The sequence below is a fragment of the Mercurialis annua genome, linkage group LG7, assembly GCF_937616625.2.
Source record: "Mercurialis annua linkage group LG7, ddMerAnnu1.2, whole genome shotgun sequence".
NCBI classification, from domain to species: domain Eukaryota; kingdom Viridiplantae; phylum Streptophyta; class Magnoliopsida; order Malpighiales; family Euphorbiaceae; genus Mercurialis; species Mercurialis annua.
In genome coordinates, this window is record NC_065576.1 from 29,481,929 (window position 1) to 29,499,717 (window position 17,789).

A 17,789-nucleotide genomic window follows, 5' to 3' on the forward strand; every position below is an offset into this window, starting at 1 on the left:
AAGCTTTTTATATTAATACGCAGAAGTAAACTGTAAACTCACAAAACTGATATCCCCCAAAGCGTATGCTTCTGATAGCCCACTAGTCAGACATCCTCGTGTCGTGACTTGGCTGATCGACTAATCGTCGTATCTATACATAATTAAAACGTCACTCGCATTTCAAGTATTAACTTCTCAAGTCTAGACTTTACAAACAATATGTAACTTATAACGTTTGAACTAATCCCGACTTGGGACATCTCGTTCAAACTAAAATACCGTTCTTGATACAAATTCATAATCCTTTTAACATTACTTAACTCATTAATATATGGTTTAATTAAAACATCTCGACGTTTTATTAAACTGAATACCTTTTACTTTGCATAAATGTTTCAACCTTTTAAAACGTCCTAGTTCACTTTTCGAAATTCGTTTAATCCAATTGAAGTGTGTGATTCAAATAAGAATCGAAAACGTCCCTATACAAGACGACCAAGCCGATGTGCGTTCGCACAGCCTTGCCCAGACTGTGCGTTCGCACAACCCTTTGGCTATGCGTTTCGCACAGCCACGAGGCACTCCCCCCGGGGTATTCTGACGTGCTTAAACGCTAAAATTCCGCTCCAAACATTTAAACAAAATCCAATTCCGCAATCAAAATGTCAAATCGATTTGAATTCGATCGCTTCGATACGGTCGACGTTTTAAATTTAATAATAATCCAAATTAATAATAACTGAATTTAAATTAACGGTTATTACCTCGAATATGTGATGATTATCCAACAAATCGGAGCCGAAATCATGAAACGGATCGCTCCACGACGAAACCCTAGGTTTCGCTCACTGAGAGCTTAAGCGGCTCAATAATTTCCTTTGAAATCATGAAAATGAGGTTATGAGCTTTTTTCTTAAGCTAATGGATTTATATATATATACTTATTGGCTAAAGTACGCTTTAGTACTAGTTCAATTATGCACTTTAACTCTGAATTTAATTAGTCGTTCGTAGTTCAAAGGAGAACAGTTTCAAATTTCGTGAAACTTTACCCAAAAATCCAATCAAATATAAAACGAATAAAAATATAATTTATAATCGCATCCGCCTTAAATTTTATTTTTAATAGATCTCGGAAGATTTATTAGGTCTAAATCAGTCCCATTTGACTATAGTCATTATGTCCAAATTTCATAAAAAATTGACGTCAAATTATTTCGCGTATATTGACACCAAAATTATTCGCTCGGGACATATAAATTATTTTATTATAATTTGGACTAACTAATAATACTTAATTAGTTAAAAACTGAAACTAATTAAAGATAAGAAACCAAGGATCAAATTATACCTTTTTCCTTTACTTTGTCTCCACTCCACCTCCTCTCCATATTTATATTTATTAACTTATATCTTTTAATTTAACGTCGAAACTTCCGAGTTTCGACATTGTAATTTTGAGCATATGTTCGAAAATTTTAACTCTCTAATTAGAGATGTATTGATATATTAATTATCAATATATTTCCTTATACGACATCGAGTAATACTTTTCTTTATTTTCTCTTATTTTATAATGCAAAATTTTTAATTCGTGAAATCCTATAATCACGGCATATTTCTCGGAACACTTATAAACTAAATTTATCCTTAAATTTAATTTACATATTCCCGGCTATCGAAATATTGACACGTGTCATATTCCAACCATTAAAAATCACGAGGAGTTACAGTTGGCTCTAGTTAGTTGTATATGGAGATAAATGTTCAGCCAAGGTAGCATTCATTATTATAGATGAACGTGAATAAGAATCTATGTTCTCTCAAGGTTTTCTTAATGGATGAATTCCTGGCCAGTGGCATATGACTTAATTAGAAGAGTTCTAATACTACAAAGTTGTTTCTAGTATGTCACATTTATCAAGAATTAGAATTGAGAGATGGGGTCATATGATCAAGATATTTAGTGTTTGACTTAATTGGAATCATAAAAGAAGAGAATTTGAGCGTACGCTAACCATGAACATTGGTTTATTAGAATACATTGAAACATTTATTTTTATTTAGGAGTCGTGATATGTTTTTAGACATCACTCACGATTTACGAGAATAATAATTAAATGGGAATTTAATAAATAAGGATAAGAAAGTTGTTTATTATGTCTCTCGTTGCCATCTAGATGTGAACCTAGTTAGTCACACACAATAGGGTGTAGAACCGATTGTCTTCCGAAAGATCGAATTTGAAATAGATACGAGCATATCTCGAAATGATCTAAGTTGAAAATGTTGTTCAATTGAGGACTAATTTATAAGAGCTATAAATTAGTAAGAACCTAATTTGTACTTTACCCAATTTTATTAGCTAGTGGCTTACGAGTGATTAATTAATGGAATTAATCACATTTAGCACTAATAAAAAGTTAGTGGAATAATCCATGTAGGATTAGCATTAAATGCATGATGAATATGAAATTGGACTACATGCTAGTCTATGTACACATGTTCTTTATATGGATACACATATGCATGATATATGTCTTATAGCGGTTTAATTTAGGCTAAGTTTGTGACACTTAACCCAACACATGTCTTAAGGAGAGCAAGAGCTCTTGCCTATTTAAAAAAGATGAATTTGCTTTCATTAATACAATTCATACACAACTTCTCTCAACATAAGCTTATGCATGAAAGACGCTAAATAGTTTAACTAGAGATATATGCAAGAGTTGCTAAAGGAAGTTGCTAGTTGTTGAGAGTACTCACTTGAAGGAGTTCAAGTGGGAGCTTTGAGAAAGCTTAAGGTTGCTTGAAGGTGTTCGAGTAATAAGTTCGTCATTCACCAAGAACTTGGAAAAGTATTCAAGCATCCGAGTAAGAAGGTGATTGTAGCGAGAGTTGACATACGGTCTCTCGATAGAGGAACTCGAAAGCTCACTTTGGGCAAGGATTCAATCAGAGCATACTCGTGGGGACGAGCTTGAGGTCAACATACATTTAGGACTACAAGAATCATTGGAGAATCGGCAGAGGTGTTCTTTTTTGATTCATAGATGCTTGCTATTAAAACTAGATGATACGTTGATCTTACGTGATCGTGTTGATGTGATAAACTACCAGATTGTGTGTTTTGATTTTGAATTGAAATATACGATATGGACCTCGCACTCCCCATTGCGCGCTTTTAGTGGTATCAGAGCCACAATATCGCTAGTTCTTATGCTTTACGATTGAATGAATGCTTGTTTAAATGCATGGTCATGGATTTAAGAATTTTGATTTGGCGTTGTAGACACCTATTTTCCGGACAGGTAAAAAGTGATAATGGACTAAAGCGTCCAATGATGATTTTCAGAGAAATTTTTACAGATGAGGAGCTTATGGTCCGCTTATTTGGATTCAAGCTGGTTAGATCTGTGCGCAGTTGCAAACTTGAGAGATTGAAACATAATTCGCCGCAAGTAGCCTATAACAATCCAAAGAGATTGTGATATAAGAGTAAGAACTTTGACTAATTGCAATGTCTTAGAAGTTTATGGGCCAATTTGCAAGTTTGACAGACTAAATTGACCATACCCAAACCTGTAGGGTCCCATAAGTCATTTTCGATACTTCTGGGCACCAAAATGAATTTTCAGACCCCTTTTGCTAAGCACATAAGAATTAATACGAATTTAAATTGTAAAATTCTAAAGATATATGTAAAAGCTAATCCTAATCCTTAAAGGCTATCACTTCATACACTTTCACAACGGGTTCATCTCTAGCTCTGACTCCTAACTTAACTTAGATTCTAGTTAACCCTAAGCTACCTTTAACAACTATAAATAAGACCCTAGGATAGCCTAGCTAAGGGTCGAAACAATCACAGCAGAAATAGCATAATCAAACCCTAGGAAATCATAGTTTGGCCAAACCCTAGCGCACACACAATTCGATCATACAAAGCTAAAATGCTTCAATCATTCAAGAACACATTGCTACACGTCGATCCAAAGATGGATTCCACATCCGGATCACCTGGAAAACGAGCCAAGAACTTAGAACGGTACTTCTGAGGACCCAGTACATTCTTTTATCACTTTTCATCATATTCAATTTAGAACTGCTAGTTTATGTATATTAGGATGCATGTTTAGCTTATTTGATTGTTCTTGCTATAAATTATGTTTTTGCCATGATTGCCATGCTTTTAAGCTCTTAAATTCATTTCCAAAAAATTACATTAGATACATGTATATAAGCTGTTTATATATTTTTTAACCATCGTATGTTGATACCGTTTAATTCGAACGCTTTAGATGCATGCTTAGCTCAAATTGCCATGATTACCATGCTTTTTGTGTTCTTCGATATTCTAGAAATAATTGCCACCAGATCTGCTTAAAACATGTGTTTTAGGATGTTTAGTTCAATTTTAAACGAGTCTTTCATATTAATTACTGAATATGTATAGTACGTACATTCAATTCTAACTAATAAAAATAGAAAATTTTGAATGTTGCCGATCCTAGTATGTTCTAGAGTATTCCCCTTGTGCTTTTTGATCGTTTTGAGTGTTTTTGAATGAAAAAACAAACCAAACAATGATCTGCCACCTCTTGCTCGCCGTGGCACTGCCGTCATGCCACCGTGGTGCTCCTCTATTCTTTATTCCCAAATGTTTCCAGATCTTTTAGAACCAATCCAGGTCTTGTTTTGTGTTTCTAGGTTCATTTAAACTCGGAATTAGGCGCCGTTTGAGCCCACAGACATGTAATGATTGTAAATTTTATTTTTCCTAGTAATAGCCCAAAATTGTAATTTGCCATGTCATCCGGGCCTCGAAGCCCAAGTTTAAGCAACAACTTCCAGATGTGATTCCGGGTTCGTTTGAACTCAAAATCGACCCTGGTTTGAAATAGTGGATCTGTATCGACAAGACGAAGAATTTCCTTATACTAACCGAGTCCAAATTCTAATTTCACATACTTCCAGATGACAGACGAGTGCTAGGCACTTCAGGTCTACAAGGTTTAAAAGCATCTCTAATCTTGTGCGTGTGTATGCTTATATTATTTCATCGTTTTCCAAAGCATGTCCAAATCCAATATTATCAGGCTAATGAACCTAATCACATTAACGTAGTTGAATCCATCGAATTCAGCAAATCACTAAAAAATCGTAGGATTTCTGTGAAAAAGTAATTAGTGGTTGTATAGGCATTCAATATGACTTAATAAAATTAACCTCACTTTTTAGGCTTTATGCATGTAAAATGGTAAAGACCCACAGCTGTCTGATACGTGATAGAAACCACTAGGATTAGATGAATACGTAGGAGTACAAGCTACATGTCTCACATGCTAGATTATGAAGATCGACGGAGGTCATAAGAACAAAAAGACTGAGAAGGAGGTCATGGACTCTTTCTATAATATCAAACCCCCCCCCCCAAGGCAGATGGACCTGTCAGGACAGTCATTCGTAAATTTTTATTTCCATATGTTTTATGCACCCTCGCCTAAGACTCATGTCGAGGAAATTGTGCCAACCGGTTGGGGTCTAGAATTCGAAGACGAAGATCGGTTAATGAATGCTCTAAATGAGAAATTAAAGGACCCGAACATCAAGGCCATCAAGGCTATCAATGTATGGTATAACTTGGACAAAGACGATACCGGTGAAGAGATTGTATTCAAGAAAGGCTCAGAGGCCAGTCTGGAATATGTGAAGCAGGTCAGTGCTAAGGTGAAACCGGGGCAGGCTAAGAAGGAAGAACTAGTAACGACCCTAGAAAAGGAGCACAATGAGGATGACGGTCTGCAAGTGGACCAGTCTAAGAAAGGTAACGCTGACAGGACCAATTTGGACATATTAATATGTTCCAAAGACCATCAGAAAGAAATGGTGAAGATATTATCTGCAAAGGCCATTGAACCTGCCGCAACCGATTCTCCAGATCCTCAATCTGATACTACAACAAACCGGAGAGCAGTCAAAACTATAGATTCATACATACATACATGCATACATACATATATACACGCATACATACTAGAATATATCATAAGCATATTGCATATCTACCCTCATCTGTGCAGATACACTACAAAACTTATCCCTCTAGTAGTAAGCCGCATCAGCCTGCTGAATAACCTCAGACACTAGCACCTATTAACCATAAATGAACGATCAGTCAAGGGGGAAAGAAATCCCAGTACAAATGAAAGCATAAGCATGAAGAGCAAACTTACATGGGTATGGCCGACAGGTGCAAAGGAATGAGCAATGCACGCATCATGAACAGAATCCTGCATAGACCCACGTGTGTTGCAATAGCGGACCTCTCCAGCATCTAACACAACAAACCAAAAATAATCCAGCATAACTCACCTGCCGGAACGCGCTTAGGAGATCCCGGGACAGGCATTCAGGCACGACTAGCACGGGCCACACGCCTACGTCCTCCCTGAGAAGACACCAAAAAAGAAGAATTAGATAAGCATCAAAGTAAACCCAAAAATATAAAGACCAAAAAATGGTACATACATGTGACTGTGCAGCAGCCTGCTCATCAGGAGAATTATGAACGATAAGCACCGAACCCCCCGACATGCCAACCAAAGACAATCTACCCAGAAGACGGTATCTCACCAGATCATCCATGTAGCTCAACTAAGGAGCAGACACAAACTCTGTGGCAGGATAGCCCTTCAAGTCCCTATGAAGAGTAGGCGATACGATATTTAGACCACGTAATATCGTTAAAGGAGGTTGCCTAGGCACCTGACAAACATGGGGACCGACCCACCAACGGAGCACACGTTCACCTAGAAACCAAGACCGGTTATTTGGGCCATGCATCAGATAACGCATACCATATATATTGATAGCTACTGGAAGCCAACGAGGCCAGTGCTCCCCCGAAGGAGTGTTCCAGGATGAGTGCACTTGCAAAATTGCTACCAATAAGCATTATAGTCCAAACTCAAATTTCTCACTAACATGATTATCACTCATATCAATCCACGCTAAGTCGTTAAGCCAGTCTCTACACTCAGCTCCTTGACGATGGGCTAAAGTATGAGAGAAATTCTAGAATTGTAGTAGAGGGATGCACGGCGCCGGCATATCACCAAACCCGATCAAGATATAAGTCTAGATATACCAAATATGAAACAATAACACATAATCAAATCTGAAATAGCAGTAAAAACAAAGTGCACAAGAAATATGAGAACATAAAAAGAACTTAGATGCACAATAGCTATATCCCAAAACAGTGGGACCTCTCATGGACAACCTGGTCCATGCTACTGTACAGATAAGCGAGAGCAGTAGATTCCCAATTATAGGACGTGACCTAATAATAGTCCTCCAGCACCGGTAATACACAAAGAGGTAGAGTCAAACTCGAGTTGCAGAAAAGTGTAGTCCTATGAAAATAAAACAAAAAAGACTCGGGCAATTTGATCAACCTTGTGTTCGTTCCTTGGGACATAGTTCTGATAGCGGTCATACAACTCATTGTACCTGATACCGACCTAATAATATTCGAACTCCAGGCATCGCCTAACAAATGCTATGCTCGCCCAACGGGTCTCCAAATCTCCCATCGCCCATGTCTGTCTCGGGCGGACTCCTCCAGGTCTGCCATCCAGGCGACCTCATCCACTCTGTTTCCTGACACCCACTACCCGGGATAATCGGGAACGTGCCTTCACCATTATCAATAATCGTGGGACAAACCCACGATTTACCAGATAACCACCGCCTTAAAATCATTATAAAAGGAAGCCACTGAATGCCGAGAAGGGTAAGCACAAATCAGCCTTAAATACTCTTACACTCATTTACCTACCAAAAAACACTCTCTGACTTAAGCATCGGAGTGGCTTTCAGGCTGAGCAAGCCTGAGGTCCTTTGAGCTTATATTTGTTACTTGTGCAGGAAAAGCAGTACAGGCGACCCTTGGAAGATCGACCTGTATCATTTGGTGCGGTGAACGTGGAACTTATTAGTTTCGTCGTTCCTTTTAGATACTTTTCAGAATTCGCTTTTTCAAGAATGGATCCCCCAGGAGATAATACTCTACCAGCCACCAACCGAGAAGACAGGGAAACAGAACCACCGGCCCTAAACCTGTTTCCCCCAACTAGCGAAGAAGGAGAAACCAGCGACCCCCTGGCAATAAGACAGACGATACCTCCGATAGCCATAGCACCTGATGGAGAGCCAATCAACAACCAAGCAATGTTCAAGGCTTTCCTAGAAATCACCAGTCTACTCAAAGACATCAAACAGAGTATCTCGTTAAAACCGCCAGAGCAGGGATCAGCAAAATCACCAGTACAGAAGTTAACCTCAACCATGGACAAGGGAAAAGAACCGATGCGAGAGGAAGATGCCCCTGAAAATTCCACACGGAAACAAAATGCCCCCATCATAATTCCAGACGAAGAACGTTGGATGGATGAACAACACACCCTCAAAGGCGGAGAAGAGCATCTGGAGGAAAAAGTCCGTCAAGTCATGAGCAGGCTTGGAATAAGATGTGAAGACGTGGACATCTCTCTTCGAAGTGACTCACCACTCGCAGATTTCATCATCTCTCACGAGTTCCCTACAAAGTTCAGATACCCCCCAAATTTGGAGTCATACGATGGAACAGGCTGTCCCAAGAGCCATATTCACAAATTCCAAGCGGTGATCAATGTTCAGACAAACTTGGATCACGTACTATGCAAACTTTTTCCTACTACCTTAAAAGGTCTGGCGCAGGAATGGTACCAGAGTTTAAAGCCAGGATCAGTGCTGACGTTCAAACAATTCTCAGGACTATTCCAGGCTAGATTCGTAGCATGCATCCCTCAAAAGAAGCTATCCACAGATCTGCTGGCCATCATGCAATGGGAAGGAGAGACACTCAGGAAGTATGTAGAAAGATTCAATAAGGAGGCGATGCAGATAGAAGACCTGAGCCAGGAGATCGCCTACACAGCATTACTCAATGGAACTACCAACTCCGACCTACGAAAGGAATTATTGGCTAAATCGCCAAAATCATTTACCACACTGATGACCATCGCACATACACAGATCAGAGTGGATGATGGCCAGAGAGAGATAGAGAATCGCCTCGGACGGGCAGAAGAACGAACGTTTGCAGAAAGAAGAAATGGGGACAGGTCGCCCATAGGAAAGAGGTTCGGAGAAAAAGGCAACGACCATTTCAGAAATAAAAGAAAAAAAGACGAAGATAGGCGATATACGCCCCTGAACACGACCAGAACCAACGTACTGTTTTGGGTAAAAGACAGCCGAGAGAAGGTCAGATGGCCAAGGAAGATGAACGCTGCGTCAGCCAGCAAAAGAGACAATAGCAAATACTGTGAATTTCACAGAGACAACGGCCACACCACAGATGAATGCTGGCACTTGAAGGAGGAAATAGAGAAGCTGATAGAAAGGGGATCCCTTTCCCAGTTCGTAAAAAGGGACACCGAAGTCAGAGAAACGGAATCAGAAAGAAAGAAAGAGCGGAAAGAAGAAATCACCAGAAGACCCAGACCAGAGCCAGCAGGCGTGGTTAACGTAATAATGGGCGGATCGACCGGAGGAGACAGCAATACTACAAGGAAGAAAGCTGCAAGAACAGTCTACTCGGTTAGCCCGGGTGCACCGAATGCTAAGAAATTCAGAAGTGTATCTTTTTCGGAGGTCGATAGTCATGGCTTATCAGTCCCCCATGAGGACGCCCTAGTTGTCAAGGGGCGACTCAACAATTTCGAGGTTTCTCGGATGCTCGTAGACACGGGAAGTTCGGTAAACATGATTACGATGGAGGTGTTCGGCAGAATTGGACTCAAGAAAGAAAATTTGACACATGTCTCTACTCCACTAGTGGGACTAGGAGGCAAATCTGTACAGGTGGAAGGATCACTGGAAATAAGCATCCAACTGGGGGATGGAGAGATCTACAAAGAGATCCGAGCAGAATTCATGGTGGTCAATATGGATTTCGCATACAACGCAATTCTCGGAAGGCCACTCTTGCACGATACATGCGCATCCATTTGCATGAGGTACCTACTAATGAAAATCCCAACCAGAGAAGGCGATGCCGAAGTCAGAGGATGCCAAAAGTCAGCCAGAGAAGCATACTTTACAGCTCTCAGGAAAGTACATATAACTTTGCCAGTACTAACAATGGAACCTCCAGAGAAGAAGGAAAGGGCGGAGCATTATGGGCGAACTGAGAAAATCGAATTATCCCCAGGAAAGGAGATAGAAGTGGGAGATGAGCTAGAAGAAGAAATCAAGCGATCTCTGACCGAAAACCTCAGATCGCTTGGAGACTCCTTTGCCTGGACAACAGACGAATTGATCGGAGTAGACCCGGACGTCATATGTCATCGGTTAAACATAGCGACTGACGCGAAGGCAGTGATACAAAAGAAGAGAAGGCACTCGCCCGAAAAACAACTCGCCATCGCAGAAGAGGTCGCCCGGTTAAAAGCAGCAAACGTAATCAGAGATGCCTATTACCCGAAGTGGGTAGCAAATGTGGTGATGGTAAAAAAGTCCAATGGCACTTACCGAATGTGCGTGGACTTCACAGATCTGAATAAAGCATGTCCCAAAGATAGTTTCCCACTTCCACACATTGATCAGTTAGTAGACTCCACAGCAGGTCACGCCCTCTATACATTCCTAGATGCCAAGGCGGGATATCACCAGATACCTATGGCACCGGAAGATCAGGAGAAGACGGCCTTCATAACGGACCAGGGATTATTTTGTTACAAGATGATGCCCTTCGGTCTGAAGAACGCAGGAGCCACATATCAGCGGCTGGTGAACTCGATATTCAGAGATCAGATAGGAAAACACATGGAAGTTTATGTGGATGACATGATTATCAAGAGCATCCGAGCTGAAGACCACCCAAAAGATGTGAAGATAGTCCTGGAGACACTAAAGAGATACCAGCTAAAACTCAATCCGGAAAAGTGTGTATTCGGAGTACCGGCAGGCAAGTTCTTGGGGTACATGGTCTCTCAGAGGGGTATCGAGGCTAACCCAGATAAAATCGAAGCGGTCTTAAGAATGACACCGCCACGGAGCATACATGAAGTCCAGAAGCTCAACGGCCGGGTCACGGCTCTAGGTCGGTTCATGTCCTGCTCGGCAAAACGATGCCTGCCTTTCTTCAAAACCCTGAAACAGATCAAGAACTTCACATGGACCGCAGAATGCCAGCAGGCGTTTGAAGAATTGAAAAGCTTCCTGTCCTCGCCCCCACTGTTGGCGAGACCGGATCCGGGCGACGTGTTATATTTATACATCTCCTGCTCTGACGAAACAATAGCAGGAGTATTGGTGTCGGAAAAAGGAGGCGAACAATACCCGATCTACTACATTAGCAAAGTACTCAGAGATGCGGAGCTGAGATACCCGAAGTTGGAGAAGCTGGCGCTGTGCGTATACACCGCCACCATCAAGCTCCGACATTACTTCGAAGGGCACCAAGTCATTGTACGGACCGACCAACCATTACGAAAAATCCTCCAGAAGGCAGAGACAAGTGGACGCATAGCAGAATGGGCCGTCAAAATAGGAAGTCTGGGCGTTATCTATGAAGCTCGGAAAGCACTGAAAGCTCAAGCACTAGCCGACTTCTTCGCTGAATTAACATTCAAAGAACCCATGGAGGACAAAGCGACTCCCTGGGAGATGCACGTCGATGGGGCAGTTTGCGGAGAAGGAGCAGGCATCGGAGTCGTGCTCAAAGGACCAGGAAGAATCCAAATGGAATACTCAGCAAGACTCGAATTTCCAGCTTCCAACAATGTGGCGGAATATGAGGCGCTGATAACAGGGTTGCAATTATGCGAAGAGCTCAACATCTCCGAAGTCCAGATCTGCAGTGATTCACAGCTGGTTGTGAACCAAGTCTCGGGGAACTTCGAAGTAAAGGAAGCTACGTTGAAGAAGTACGCCAAGCAGGCCAAAACCTTCTTTGCCGATAATGGGCGATCCTGGTCGCTACAGCAAATACCCAGAGCAATGAATGGAAGATCAGACGAATTGGCAAAGTGGGCAGCAACAAAGAATTACGACTCGATGAGAAACATTCCTCATGAAATCAAACGACAACCTAGCTTTCAAGAAGAAATTGAGGAGGGCGAAGTACTGATGGTAGAAGGGGAAGAAACCTGGATGTCCCCCCTCACAGCATACCTGGCTAATGGAATACTCCCCGAGGATAAGAAGGAAGCCAAAAGGATAGTGATACTCTCATCAAAGTTCGGAATATACAACGACCAGCTGTACAAACGGTCATTCACCCATCCCTGGCTAAGATGTGTGAACAAAGAAGAAGGGGAGTACATCATAAAAGAATTACATGAGGGGACCTGCGGAGCACATGATGGAGCATCAACACTGGTCAGGAAAGCACTACTACAAGGCTATTATTGGCCCACGATGAAAGAACAAGCTACAACGCTAGTAAGGGGATGTTGGCCTTGCCAGCAACATGCCTTGGTACCAAGAAAGCAAGCTTCAGAAATGAAACCCATCGGCAGTGCATGGCCGTTCGCCCAGTGGGGTATGGACATCCTGGGACCTCTCCCTTTGGCCACAGGACAACGGAAGTTCCTGGTAGTGGCAATCGACCACTTCACCAAGTGGATAGAGGCAGAACCACTGGCAAAGATCACCCAACAACGCATAACTAGCTTTTTCTTTAGATCTATCTTGTGCAGGTTTGGAATACCGAAGGTGCTGATCACAGACAACGGAAAGCAGTTCGACTCAGCAAAGTTTAGAAAGTTTTGTGCCGAGTATCAGATCGACCTAAGGTTCACTTCGGTTTACCATCCACAATCGAATGGGCAAACCGAAGTGGCCAACAGAATCCTACTGGCCGGACTAAAAAGAAGACTAGACGAGTGCAAAGGAAGATGGGTAGAAGAACTCTACAGTGTCCTATGGAACTACCGTACCACCCCTAGAGAATCAACGGGCGAAACTCCATTCGCCCTAGCCTATGGAACGGAGGCTGTAATTCCTGTAGAGATCGGCGCACCCACGCCAAGGACAGAAGACAACCAGCTAAACCTAGAAGAAAACGAAGAAGAGCTCAGGAACAATCTAGATCTCCTGGTTGAAAAAATCAACAGATCAGACATCAGGATGGAAGCCTACAGACAAAAGATGGCCAAACATTTCAACAGCCATGTAAAGAAAAGAAAGTTCAAACTAGGCGACCTAGTCATGCGAAAAACCGAAGTCAAAAAAGGAGAAGCAGGAAGCGGAAAACTGCAGCCAAACTGGGAAGGACCTTACACCATCAGCGAGGTCATCAAAGAAGGAACATTTAAACTCACCAACTCCATGGGAAGAATCATACCAAGGACATGGAACGCCAACAACTTGAGAAAAATTTAGTCACAATGGGTCGCCCTCAGATATGATTAGTTATTCCTTAAGAAGTAACATAATTAGTCAAGCGATGTTTAGTTTCAATATTGTATTTCAATTCCTCCAAGTGATGTTTAATCACAGCATTATGTTTCAATTTCTACAAGTCATATTTCATCACATTATTGTATTTGAATTTATGCAAGTATTTTAATTTACCCTTGCCCGGACAAGGAATTTCCACAGATATCGTCTCTTTACCATAGTTACCTGATTACTTAAAATATTTCCGAAGAGGAGAACTGACGAGTTCATTCCCAAAAAAGGAAAATACACAGTTAAAATATATATCGCCTAAAATAAAGAGAACAAAAATAAAGAAGGCAAGAAAATTTATATATTTTCTCAAAAAAAAAGATATATATTTAAAAGAGGACGAATGCCTCACAAAAATTACAAAGGAAAATAAAATTCCTAACAAAAGAAAATATACAAATGTACAAAGTACATAACAAAAAAAAAAAGAAAGGAAAATTCTTCCTATACAAAAACAAAAAAGAAGAATCTAAAGCTTGATGATCTCTGGCTCAACCTTCTCCGGGGCAGCCTCTTTGTTCCCCTCCAAAATATTTGGGACAGATAGCCCCTCCTGCGAATCCCGCCTGGCTGAAGAAGAAGCATCGACACGAATGTTGCCAGAACGGGTGGGAGAAGGGACATCGGCAAGACTAAGAGGATCGGACCCCGGAAGGATAGACTCCAGATCAGAAGGCCGATCCAATAAGTCCAGAGCAGCAAAAGGCCGCTCCGAAGATATAAGCAAGCCGAAGTCCTTCTCCTCAGGACTACCTCCCAAACCGGGAACAAGAGGCTTCTCGCCAGCCTTGGCAGGTTCCTGGACCCCCGGGGCAGACTGTTCGGCAACCTCAGCAGCACCTCCACCATTTTCAGACTTGATGGAGACAAACAAGTCTTGGGGAGAATCTGGCTCACTCTCACTGTTAACCCCTTCGGGAAAGCCATATAAGAACTCAACGTCCCCATCAGGATGACGCTCCAAGTAGGTACCCACAATGGCTTCAGTGAAGTCAGTCAGATCATTGGCTAGCTGGGCGGTGTTACGGCGACGCCTCTCCTTCTCACGAATCAGCCTGCCTCGCTTCAAATAAAGCCTCTTCTCAGCAACTGAGACTTTATCGTTAAGGGCCGTGACGGTGGTGTCGAACTCCTTCTTGAGATCGTCATAATCAGTGCTTTTCAACACCACCTCTGCCGCCAGATTTTTATTTTCCTTCTTAAGGCGGGCGACCTCATCAGACAGCACACGCTGCTGCTTCACAGCACTCTCCCTCTCTCTGGATAATCTATCCACATCAGCACGAAGAGAGTCCAGCTTCTGAGTGCACCCGCCATGTTCGCTGCGAAGGGAGTCATACTTTCCCTTCAGCAGCTTGTACTCCGTCTTCAACTTCACCTGCCTCTCATCGTCGTTAAGACGGTTGGAGCGGTATTGACGGATGGCATAGGCAACCTAAACATAAAATAAAACTGAGTTAGAAAATAACCATCACGGGAAGAAGAAGGCAAAATGCTAAAGATAGAAAATTCAAACCTTTGCCAGGTTGGAAAAACAATCGTCCATCAGTGCGTGGTCCGGCCTCTTCAAATAATAGTCAACGTCCGAAGGGCAGCAGGAACCCCGGAAGATGTCATGGGCAACGGCAGGACAACGTACAGAGGCATCGGCCCCATACTTCTGAAGGAGCAGGTCGACCTGAGTCACCATCACATCCTTCTTAGGCCTTTTCATCGAAGGTCCCTCCCCCTCAGTATCTTCGCCCCCTGAAGAAGGAGCTCGCCTTTTGCTACCGGTCGAAGCAGCCGGGGCAGTTTGGGGAGCCGGAGGAAGGGGTCGGGAAAGCTTCTCCTTCGCAGGAACCTCCATCTTATCCTTCCCCTTACCAGTGTAAGAGGGAACAGCAGGAGGAGGAGGGCCAGTGACAGGTTCCTTTATCTGGAAACCCGGTAGCACCACCCTAGGAGTGGGAGCAGAATCATCACCCTTCTGAGAAGAAGGTGGCTTGCCTCCAGCCGTGGAAGGAACATCGCCTCCTTTCTTAGCAGGCGCCTTCTTAGCTTCAGAAGACGGCTTGGGATCAGCTTGGGGAAGGGCCTCCCTCTCTCGAGCCTCTCGACGAGCTCTCCTGTCCTCCATGACCTTCTGCTGAAGTTCTTTGAAGTTCGGCACTGAAAAATCAAAGTAAACAAGATTCAGAAAACGATTCACAAAAATTAAAAGGGAATAAAAACTTCATGGTACAAACAAGATACCAGAAGGACTAAGAGGCATAGAAGAAATATTAAGAGGGGAAGAAAGCAGTGGTTCGCCCATATCAGGGAACTCATCTCCATTATCAGGCGATGTCTCCCTCTTGTCCTCACTCTTCTTCCTCTTCCCCCTTTTTTCACCCTGCGCTCTCTTATTTCTCTTGGAAGCAACACTTTGGTCCCACCCGAAGTAGGAATCTATCAGATTCACTACATGCACCTTAGCGCCACCTCGAAGCAGACGCAACGTCTCTTTATCAACCTCGCTCAGGTTCGCCTTTTCCAGCTTAAGGGGCCCTTCCACAAAAACATTCGGAATGGAGCCCCAACCACCTTCCTTTTTGGCGATGACGAAGTTACCTTTCCACCGCTTCAAGGAATTGGGAAGGCCAGTGAAGGGAGATCTTCCGGGTTGCAAGTAGAAGAACTCATCGCTTTTCTTCCTTCCCAGAGAATAGATCGCCCTAACAATCTCATAGCCCACCTGTCTCTTCAGTTGGAGACCACGAATAAAAACTCCGGTCAAGTGACGGTGGGCATTAGGATGGAGTTGACCCAAGGGGATCTTGAAATTATCGAACACTTCTTGGGTGAAGAGATCGAGTGGTAGTCTCAAACCCGCCTCAAAATCTTCAACGAATAGCAACTGTTCATCATCCTTTAAGACCTGGCTAACAGCCGAGCCCTCAGATGGAATCCGAAGGCTAATGAAGGGGGGAATTTCGTACCTCGCCCTAATCCAAACAAGGGCTTCTTTACCCAGACTGATGGTCCACTCAGACAAGGGTTTTTTATTACTAGAAGATGTCCCAGAAGTCCCTTTACGTCTCTTAAAAACAAAATCCTCCTCATCTCCTTCATCATCACCCAGTCCACCATCTCCGACCTCATCTTCACCAGCATCCTCAAGGGGAGCCTCGCCCTCTGGCTCCCTGTCATCAACACCCTCCTCACTGTCAGGGATTACCTTCTGAGACAACCCTTCCTCGTCAGATGACAACTCAACGAGGGTAGCAAGAGGAACAGGGTAGGTTGGGTCACTAGCAGAACTCTCAGAGGAAGAGGAAGAAGAAGGGGAAGACACCGAAACCCCTAAAGTAGACATCCTAAAAATATACTATCTGAAAGCAAACAAGAAGAAGGAAGCAAGAAGACAAACAAAAATAGCTAAGCCACTTACTGATTGAGAGAGAAAGTCCGGTGCTATGTAACTCGAAGAAAGCCTGGTTGAGAAATAAATCAACAGAAGAAGAGAATCAGAGATAAAAATTAACAGGGAATCAGAGAGAAAAGTTAAGAGTAAAAAACTTTTAATTAAAGAATATATACCTCTTTTATACACTCGAATGCCTGACAGCAGGAAACTCCTCGAAACAATCAATGAAAAACCAAAAGTCGCGTTCTTTTATAGTCAGAAAACGCTTCAGATTCGTAACCGTTGAAAGAAACGTTTGAAATTCAAAATTGTTTCGAAAATTTCGGAAATTCGAATTTTGAAAAATTGGCGCTTCAAGTCTTTGACTTAGCAAGATTACAAGGGGGGGACATCTGATACCGACCTAATAATATTCGAACTCCAGGCATCGCCTAACAAATGCTATGCTCGCCCAACGGGTCTCCAAATCTCCCATCGCCCATGTCTGTCTCGGGCGGACTCCTCCAGGTCTGCCATCCAGGCGACCTCATCCACTCTGTTTCCTGACACCCACTACCCGGGATAATCGGGAACGTGCCTTCACCATTATCAATAATCGTGGGACAAACCCACGATTTACCAGATAACCACCGCCTTAAAATCATTATAAAAGGAAGCCACTGAATGCCGAGAAGGGTAAGCACAAATCAGCCTTAAATACTCTTACACTCATTTACCTACCAAAAAACACTCTCTGACTTAAGCATCGGAGTGGCTTTCAGGCTGAGCAAGCCTGAGGTCCTTTGAGCTTATATTTGTTACTTGTGCAGGAAAAGCAGTACAGGCGACCCTTGGAAGATCGACCTGTATCAGTACCAAAGAGAACGCCCCTTCACCTGCGGTACAAAGCCCAACATCTCAAAGATATAGTCAT

At 42.7% G+C, this 17,789-nt stretch overlaps 2 protein-coding genes across 2 annotated transcripts; one reads left to right on the forward strand and one right to left on the reverse strand.

The window, feature by feature from the left end:
• Nucleotides 1–7,585: 7,585 nt before the first annotated feature.
• LOC130014831 (uncharacterized) lies at nt 7,586–13,419 on the forward strand. The gene is made up of 2 exons (XM_056103777.1): nt 7,586–7,612; nt 7,915–13,419. The coding sequence occupies exons 1-2, from the start codon at nt 7,586–7,588 to the stop codon at nt 13,417–13,419; spliced, it is 5,532 nt and encodes a 1,843-aa protein (XP_055959752.1).
• A 2,267-nt stretch (nt 13,420–15,686) lies between these two features.
• Nucleotides 15,687–17,560, reverse strand: LOC126657517 (uncharacterized). Its single transcript, XM_050352222.2, has 2 exons — nt 17,050–17,560; nt 15,687–16,943 (listed from the first exon to the last, which is right to left on the reverse strand). The coding sequence occupies exon 2, from the start codon at nt 16,823–16,825 to the stop codon at nt 15,704–15,706; it is 1,122 nt and encodes a 373-aa protein (XP_050208179.2). The 5' UTR covers nt 16,826–16,943; nt 17,050–17,560; the 3' UTR covers nt 15,687–15,703.
• Nucleotides 17,561–17,789: the final 229 nt, after the last annotated feature.